General features: G+C 41.0%; 1 protein-coding gene across 1 annotated transcript in view; it reads right to left on the minus strand.

Moving 5' to 3' along the window:
- The window catches only part of LOC123957332 (inaD-like protein), a 55073-nt gene extending 45747 nt beyond the window's left edge, over nt 1-9326 (minus strand). Inside the window, exons 1-3 of the mRNA XM_046030025.1 lie at nt 9032-9326; nt 7725-7921; nt 1615-1706 (exon numbers count right to left, since the gene is read on the minus strand). Coding sequence (XP_045885981.1) covers nt 1615-1706; nt 7725-7921; nt 9032-9326 — 584 coding nt within the window. The remainder of the gene's footprint in view (nt 1-1614; nt 1707-7724; nt 7922-9031) is intronic.
- Between the last annotated feature and the right edge of the window lie 363 nt (nt 9327-9689).

Raw genomic sequence — 9689 nt, forward strand, 5'->3', positions numbered from 1 at the left:
TGAAAAGAGAGTGCTGCCGTTTAAGAAACACTTCACGTTCTCCTCTCTCTGAACACATCACTCCCTCCCTGCCTCCTCCTCCTGCTCTCCCTGGATCCTTTATGTCTTCCACTCTCCAACAGTCACGATCATTTTAAGATCACAACAGTGTTTCTCATTTTACTGTAAGTGTAAAATGTTCTCTTCTCTTCTGACACACAGATTCATCATTTCAGTCTAACCTGGAAACGAATAACGGAGTAAACTTTGGAGACATCCTTAGAGGAAAATTCTGCTTTATTTTAACCTTAGAAGTGGTTGTTTAAGGAAAAGTACTGCATTTAAAATGTTACTGAAGTAAAAGTATGCAAGTATAATCAGGAAAATGTACTAAACGTAAAAGAAAATGTCCCCTGTGACTGTTTTTCTGTTATACATTAGATTATTATTATTCGTCATGCATTAATGTAAAGAAGGATGTTGCTGCTGTAGTTGTTGAGCTCATTTTAACTCTTTAATATGCGAGTGCAGCTGAGGATTATTTTCATTCTGGATCAATCTTCTTTTTTAAATTCTGAAAATAATGAGAAATGTTGTCAGAGTTACACCAGAACCCAAAGTGACGCCTTCTCAATGCTTTGTTTTGTCCGACCAACGGCACAAAGATCAACATTATTGCAAATAAATTGAAAGGAAAAGCAGCAAATCTTCACGTCTGTGGAACCATCAGATGTTTTTACATGAAAAATGTCTCAAACCGTCAAAGTTGTTGTCGGTTAATATAGATGTCTATCTGATAATCGAGCTGTTCTTGTATAATTTATAACAAATCATATTTTTTAAACTCTCTTGTGTGTAAAAATCTGACTTTGTAAAGTAACTGAAGCTGCCAGACAAATGTAGTGAAGTAAAAAGTACAAGATCTCCCTCTGAGGTGGAGCAGGAGGAGGAAGTGGCGTGAAAAGTAAATACTCAAGTAAAGTACAAGTACTGCAAATTTGGACTTGAGTAAATGTACTTAATTACTGTCTGCCACTGCTCCGGGGAAACGAGGACTCGTACAAAACGATGTGAGTCAGGTCGAGCCTCCTACAGTAAATAAGTTCAGAGTTTTATATGAAGGATTCCAAACACCCGTCTAGGAGTCAAAGTAAACACGAGAAGACGCCGTCTGTAACGCTGGCCAGGATAATTAGGCCAATGTTGGGTCCGATTCGCCCTCCTGACAACGACTCAACAGACACACAATCTCAGCAGCCAATGAGAGCGAGCTGAGCTCTATAAAACATATAAACCTGCTGATTCTCAGCCTCGAGTTCCTCCACAGCTTGAGTCTCTTCTTTTAGTTTGGTCAACCAGCTGCACGTTTGTTTCTGTCTGAAGTCACGTTTGATCACACGAGATTCTGTGAGATCTCAAGTCCCGGGATCGCAGATCGTTAGTCCCATCGGTTAAGATTTGAAATCCCTCCATTGAGAGCAGTGATAACGGACATCGACGGTTCTTTACCTTCCTTCCTATAGAAAATTAATTACGCATTCACAATGTAGAGGATTTGTTTATGTATGGCAAATATTTTATTATTTTAAAAGACAAGAAAGAGCAGACTTCTGAGTCGCTGCCCTGCGGTCCTACCTGAGCAGGATGAGCTTCACCTTGGAGGCGGCGCTCTTAATGATGGCCGAGGCGTTCTGGTGACTCCGCCCATAAAGAACCTGGTTGTTAATCTAGCAGAAAGACAAGAGAGACAAACATTTACTGATGATGAACCTTAATTTAAATGAAACATACGATGGTCGATATATTCTAATTTCTAATGAAAACAACCGACAGAGGAAATGTATCTGGTTCTGGTACCACAGCGTCTTGATGCGGATCCACCTGAATATTTACTGTGTGAATTAGCTGTTCACATTGTACATATCATCTTCCATAATGCTTGTTTGTGATTGGCTGTCAGTGACAGTATCGTTCTGGTTGGTTGAAGTATTTATTGCAGATTTTTGTTCTTGCTCCAGCTACACAACAGACAGAAAAATACACATTAGATAAAAAATAGAAATGAAAAATACACTGTATAGTAGTATATTATATATACACTAAAATAAATATGATTGCACAGGACAAAAATATATAGTTAAATTAAACTTAATGACCTGATGTGACTATGTATTTATTTTTAATATATAATCATACATGTTGTTTTCTTTTATCCCTGTTAGTTGTTAACTGTGTTTTGTATTATAGCGTTCTTGTTCTCTTTGTATATTAACTTCAACTTCTGCAAATAAACCTTTAAATTTGGAGAAGTGTGTCCCTGCTGGCAGCTGCCTCAGAGGCGTTTAGTCATGGCCCCCCCCTGCTGTGACACCTGCCTGCTGACATTTGGTATGAGAGTGAATGTGTTTTGATTTATTTTGACCTTTTGGATCACGAGGCTTTTTGATTGGTGTGTGTTGGTTTTGGCCGTCTGGGCTCTCTCACTCTCTTCTGGTCGGCATGGAGATGGTGGGCGTGTCCTCCGGCACGCTTATGCTGCGTAACGGGCAACTCAGAGCTCAAAAATTTCCGACTTCCAAGTAGAAAAAGTATTTTTTGTGAACTCGGAGAAAAAAAAAATAAAAATCAGTAGCAGCTCCCTTGGAAGCACACGTTGTTAATGGTAAACCATAAACTAAAAGGCAACAAAGTATATTTGCATGTATTTAATTAAAATAATACATCATCATGATTTAGTAAAAGCCTGTTCTGCAAGTAAAATGATCAAATAAATAATAAAGTAAATTTAACCAGCCCCGTTGAAAAAGCTTATGAGGAGTCGGCTGTTCACTTTAGTTTTAACACTGTTGTTCGCTAGACAAACTTATCAGCCCTGTTAAAATGGCTGTTAACGTGAATTACAGATGCACTTAGCTAAGCACGCTAGCTAGCTCCGCACATGGCCGTTAGCTCCACCATCTCATCCAAATACAGTCACGTCCGGGCGCTTTTTGCTGAAATCTAATAGAGAGCCTAAGTCCCTCCCCTTCCGGTGGACGACCATGGGAACTTATTTTGGAAAAATACTGAACGGTAGTCAACGGCAAGGGACAACAAATATTTTGATCCCGTTTGAATTGTGCCCTGAATTACACATATTTTACACAGTGTGACTCTTAATTTATTTATGTCTGGAGTGCCAGTCAGGTCTCTCTCCTGACATATAAGATACTAATGTTGTTGTTTTTTTAATCAAATGTCACAAAGGACCCATATATCAAAATATGGATCCCCCACAGTGTAATGAAAACCACAACTCAGGAGATTCTAAAGTACAATTAAAAACAGCTTGTATTGGGATGTTTGTCAATTTAAAAGATATATTTTAAAGTCAAGAAAGTCGCAGTTTGATCAAAAACAGCTGAGGTATGAGACTGTGAAAATACATAATTACAAAGACCCAAACCCAAACCTCGTGTATGTGACGTCGTAATTGTCAATGACTGAAGCTAACGTTACTGAAGCTAACGTCAAAAAACTTACATGAGAGGATGATGTGATAAAAGGACCAGGAGTCGTCTTGACGGACAAAATTATATTTTAAATTGACAAACGTGTGTGATTCAGGGCTCAGTTCTAACAGGATAAAAAGATAAGTTCTCTCATATACATATTTTTCCCCAAAATAATGTCCCATGGGCGCTCAACGGCGCCGATCAAAGGAGTTCACTCTCAATACGTGTTGTCGGGGGTAAACTCAGCCCAGGGCTGTGTGAGAACCACAACAAAGCAGGTAAATATGTGGAAAAGAAAGAAAGAGGGGGGGAAAAGTGTGGTGCCGAAAAAATAAGAATTCCCTCATCTCACCGGCACAATAGTTTGCCAGTTGTCAGGTATTTTACTTGTTCTAGTACTCTTTTAACCTTTCTGCATCGCTAACTGGGTTTTCCCCGTCTTTAGGAACCCTTTTGCACCAAACTCCAGATCACCCAGTTCACTCTGCCTGCCCGAAATCCACCAGACCAACCCCTGAAACACCAGCTTTGTTCTCCCGTCAGCCTCCAACAGAACCTCAGCCCGACTCACTCATCACTCACTCTGCCTCAGTCCAACCTTCCCTCTCTGCTCTGCTTTTTGGAAACCTGACATTTATATTAGTTATTGATTTTTACATATTTTTGTTTTGGGGTTTTTTTGTTTAAAGAGTCAGTGTGTAGGTTTTAGTGGCATCTAGTGGTGAGGGTTGTGAATTGCAACAAACGGCTCACTGTGCATTCACGTGCTCCTCGGATAAAATAAGTACTTTATAATAAATGTACTAACTCTTGTGAAAAATTCTCATCTAAAAAACCTAACTTTGTACTTTTTCTCCATGAGATTGTACATTATATCTATTTAATTTCTAAATCCAACAACAAAAAGGCTGAAAACTGAAAACATATGGTTCTCTTTTAATATCTTTATATTATATAATCTACCCTTGGCAAAGTTTTTATTTTTTGTGTCTTCTTATATGTTTGTATAGTGTTCTGTTTACTTCTTTATGTCCCATGTTCACTTTATTCCTCTTAAATAAAGATTCTGATTATTCCGACAACATGAATGCACCATCAGTCACCGCTCACCCCTCCGTTTGCAAGTGAGCAGGAGACGCTCTGTCGGCGCTGAGCTAAATAACACGTGTGGTCGTCCATTTGTCCAAATTTATCTTCTTTTCTTACTTCTAATAAACCAGACGACGACTACTGCTACTATGTTACTACTTGTTGTTCTTTTTCTTCGTACGTATCCACTGTAGTAGGGCTGGGCAATAAAACAAGAATGATAATTTCCCAATATAATTTTCCTCAATATCAATATAATAAATGTTTAATATATCGTCAGATATTTGGTTTAATTCATTTGAATCACGCACTTCATTTTTCTATTAAAATATTTATTTTGTTGAGGAAAAGGGACTGAAAAAAGATTTACTAATTTGTAAATTTTTTTTATCACAATAGTTCTGAATGTTCTCCCTCAGATTTGTGAAGTGATCCACTGTTTAGCATCAAGTGTTTGTCACGTTCTGACCATAAAGAAAAGTTCAACCAACCAATTTTCACTCAGGAGCAAAAATCAGCCTTTAAACTTCACTTTAGAAATTATTATTTGACATTTATTGTGATAATTATCAATATCGATATAATAAGATATTTGGCCATATCGTCCAGCCATACACTGTAGTGATGAATCATACTTCGTAGAGCAGTTTGTCCATTCTGGGCTACTGTAGAAACATGGCGGCACAACATGTAAGAGGAGTTTGTAGATAGAAATGACTCTATAGGTAATAAAAATATAACGGTTCATTATGTAATATTGCATTTCTGTCAGTAGATCCTTCTGAATATCACACACTAACCTTTCCCATCACAACTACAAACCTAAACCCTAAAACCAAGTCTTGATCCTCAAACAGGACTTTAAACTTGTGGGGTTCCAGCATTTGCATCCATACAAAGCTGTTGGACCCCACAAGTAAACAAGCCCACGCATGCACACACACGTTTAACTGAGACGGGCATTAATTGAAAGGTCATTGAGCTGTAAGGCCATAAACTAGCGAGTTAGAAGCTACCAGCACTTTCAAATGTTAAATCAATATCTCATCTATAACACACACACACACACACACACACACACACACACACACACACACACATCCTCAGGATAAAATAGTAAAAAACCATTTTATGTTTCTATTGTCTTTCTTGCTTTACTGCCAAGTAGCTTCACACATACAAGGACTTTGCTTTGGTGATAACCAAACCATGCTTTGCCTGACAAACATAAATAAATATAAACATATGAGATCAACAAGATATGCAAAACATTAAAGATCAATGAAGGCTGTGTGTCTTTCTTTCACTGTACAAGTCAGCTACAAGATGAAAATGTTCTATTATATTATGTTATATTATACATGAACCTGATGTTTTTTTATATATATTTAATATATATATATTGCAGTAATGTTTCTTTCATCTATGCAAATGGTTTTTCGGTGTGTGTTAAAACGTCTGTCTGTGTTTTAGTGTGCGTGGTGTAATTGTCCAGGCTGTCCTCGGCTGAACATCCATTTTTCATGGAGTCTCTGACACTGCTGTAATGAGGAGGAGGGGGCGAGCGAGAGGGCGAGAGAGAGAGGGAAGGAGATCAGTGTTTCTCTGTTTAATATTTATATGAGTTGGAAAGCTGTGCAAAATGCAGGGAGACTAACACATGACTGAAACATCGTGTTGTTTTAGGACTTTGTGTTCAAGAACATTCAGTAAGAATTTTTTTAAAAAGCCACTAGAGCTGCAAAGATTAGTCGATTAATCGTTAGTGCTAGTAGCTATTTTGATAATAGATTAGTCATTTTTTTAATAAAAGAAAAAACATCCAAATTCTCTGATTCCAGCTTCTCAAATGTGAATATTTTCTGGTGTCTTTGCTCCTCTGTGACAGTAAACTGAACGTATTTGGAAGAAGACGTTTAAGGACGTCACCTCAGGCTTTGGGAAACACTGATCACCATTTTCCACCATTTTCTGGACCTGACAATTAATCCATTAATCGAGAAAATAATCATTAGCTGCCATTATTATTCAAATGAGAGCCTACAGCCCGAGCTAAACGCTAATGTTAGCATTCTAATAACATATGATGCTAGTATACAGACAATGCCCATGCTAACATGCTAATGCTCAGCAGGTGTGATCTTTGCCATTTGACCATATTAGTTTGGCGAGTTGGCATGCTAACATTAGCTAACTAGCAGTCCGAGCTTAGCAACTTAGCATGCTAATGTCTGCTAATTAGCAGTAAACGCAGTGTACAGCTGGGGCTGATGGGAATGATGAACACCTCAACGCGTTGACCTGATGGTGGCGCTAGAGGAAGAGTCAGAGGATCACCGGAGTTATTACACTTTATATTGAGGGCAACATGAAGGTGAGAGCAGAGCGTCGCCACACAACCAAAGTCCTTATATAGGCAAGTCCCGCCCCTCGGCAGCCATCTTTGTAACGCCTCCAGGTATCTGGGACTAACGAGATCAGGTCTCTCTCTAAATGAACGGGCCGAGAGCCAGAACGGCACCTGAGGACCTACACGTAGAGAATCAGCAGGATAATCTGAAACAGTTTGATGACTTTGGCCCGGAATAAGGTTTAAAAAGTGTTTTTCCCCCGCAGGTTATATATGCACAAGCTTTCACCTCACCACCTTCATCTATCCAGAGCGCCGGCGACACGACGCCATGCTATGCTAACTGAGGTTATGGATACAGTCAGCATGTACCGTGGAAGGCGCTCCTGTGTTTTTCTAACACAATGCAAGTACTGCCTATCACATCTGAAGCCTTTCCACGTAGTATCCTTGGCGGACATGTAGAGCATCAGTTCTGGTCACACACCTGCTCCTCGCCGCCACCGCAACATCTGAAACTGACGTCAGTGGAGCCACACGATTGGCTGAATACGTTCCCCTGCTCGGCTGTTAAAAAGCAGCAACGTTAGCTTGCCGCCAGGTAGAGACGGACTGAACAAAACAGAATCCGCACGCTGTTCAGCAAGCAGAGATCAAACCTTGTTAAAGCAGCTGAGCTCAGGTCAGCGTGCAGACTCGCAGATGCGACCATTAAATTCAGAGATAGCCACGGCCAGCTGACCAGAAGTCAGTCCTGTAAATAACCTTTATGTGCACTTTTATGTGACTCGATTTTAATAACGTGGTCTCACCTCCAGCAGCTCGTCTCCGACCCGGATGCGTCCGTCTCGAGCGGCCGGCCCGCCGGCATGGAGTCCCACCACGAAGATGCTGAGGCGGGAACGATCCCGGTTTCCCGCCAGGCTGAGACCCAGACCCTGCCGCTCCTTGTCCAGCTCCACGCACAGCAGCTCCCCCTGCAGGTCTCCATAACGCTCACACCAACGCTCTGCAGGGCGAGGAGGAGGAGGAGGAAGGTTAACAGAGAGCTGAAGAGAAACCATAACTGCCCAGTTCTGATCCAGAACTAAGAAAAACACATTAGAATCTACATTGACATTTTTAATAAATCAAATAACGAAAAAAATCCAGTTCATTAACAAAAAAATTATCGGTACATTTAATTTTTTAACGGACTTTCCCATAAACCCACAGACCATCGCAGGTTAAATGTTGCTGGATCCATTTAGAAAACAGCTAATCCAGAGGGCTTAATTACAGACATGAGCGAATGAATGATTTGTGTAAAACTAAAAGCTTTAGGGACGCAACTATGACAACGACGCATTCAGGTCATATCAGACTTATTGCGATTACTAGTTTCAGACCTGTGTTCTTCTCCAAAGATGTCCAGGGTTTTACATTTATTTACTTATCCGTCCTTTCTTTTCTGCAGCGATGGCATACATCACAATACAAATAATATTTATAGATTTATGCAAACACGTCTAAATCCAGGAGCCTTGAAAGTCAACAATAAGATCTTAAAATATGTACTAAAACATTCTGGGAGCCAATGAAAGGAGGCCGAGGAAGTAAGATAGCTCTGACATAAAGTTATATCGTCAGTCACACAAAAGAACTCTAATCACACAACACTTGTAAATTGTTAATGTGGAACCTTTCTAGCTCTACCGTGTGACTTTAAGACCCAGGTTAAAAAATACCCGAATTTCCCTTTAAGGAGAGAGGAGGTGAGGAGGAGAAAAAGAAAATGCATGAGGTAATAACAGGAGGAGGGAGGAGAAAACAGAAATGCAAAACACAAAGGGAAATGAGAGGAGGCGGAAACAGGGGAGAGAAGAGGACGAGGGAAAAGAGAGTAGTGGTGAGGAGGTAAGGAGGGAAGGGAAGGGGGAGAGGAGACAGAGGTGAAGGAGAGGAGGTGAGGAGAAAGGAAAGAAAGGAAGACGCTTAACAGTCCGTGACATAAACACCAAACAGAAACGTGAGCGAAATCTAAAACGGACGGAGGATTCGACCGTCTGAGAGCTCGACCAGTAAAAGTAAAGAACAATAAAGAGGAATGTTTGGATTGAGAGATCACATGGCTCCTGACCTTCTCCTGAAACAAAAAGCCGAAGACGAGGCGACTCCTCTTTGTTCCAGGACAGCTGGAAGGGTTTTGTAAGTGACGGCTGTGATGTGAAGCGTTCACACGCTCTGGGATTTAAAAGGTCACTGCAGCTCTCTGAACAGCCAGCGTTCACACGGGGACGGGAGAATCCTGCTTCTGTCCGAACCACAGAGACTCGACGGTCCCGGTCACGGCGTACACTGAGGCACGGTCTCCACTTCACATCAAAGTTGCCAACCTTGAGATCAGGAGACGGGCATGTGATCCTCTCCTGCATCACGTGCAGCTGGTGTTAAGGGTTTGGTATCATTTCAGTTTGATCAATTCCGATTCTACTTATTGAATGTCAGCGCTCGGTGACCTTCCTCCTCTTCCTCCTCGCTCCTCCTCCCCTTCATGTCTCTAAAGTGAAAGGAGTCTCTGTCCTAGAGCGGCGTCTCTGGGACTCGTCTCATCTGGAGCCATCGTTGGTTTCCCTGCAGTATAAAAGTTGAACGTCGGCGCACCTGTGTTTTGTACCCGAGACGTCGCTGCTGTTGGCGTTAGCTGGATCTGGGAGAGCGCGACACGTTGAACACGGTGAAGCGTTCCTTCAGATTCACGCCGTGTTGAAGGAAACGCTTCGTCACATTAGAGCCGC

This window comes from Micropterus dolomieu, linkage group LG19, assembly GCF_021292245.1.
Source record: "Micropterus dolomieu isolate WLL.071019.BEF.003 ecotype Adirondacks linkage group LG19, ASM2129224v1, whole genome shotgun sequence".
Classification (NCBI taxonomy): domain Eukaryota; kingdom Metazoa; phylum Chordata; class Actinopteri; order Centrarchiformes; family Centrarchidae; genus Micropterus; species Micropterus dolomieu.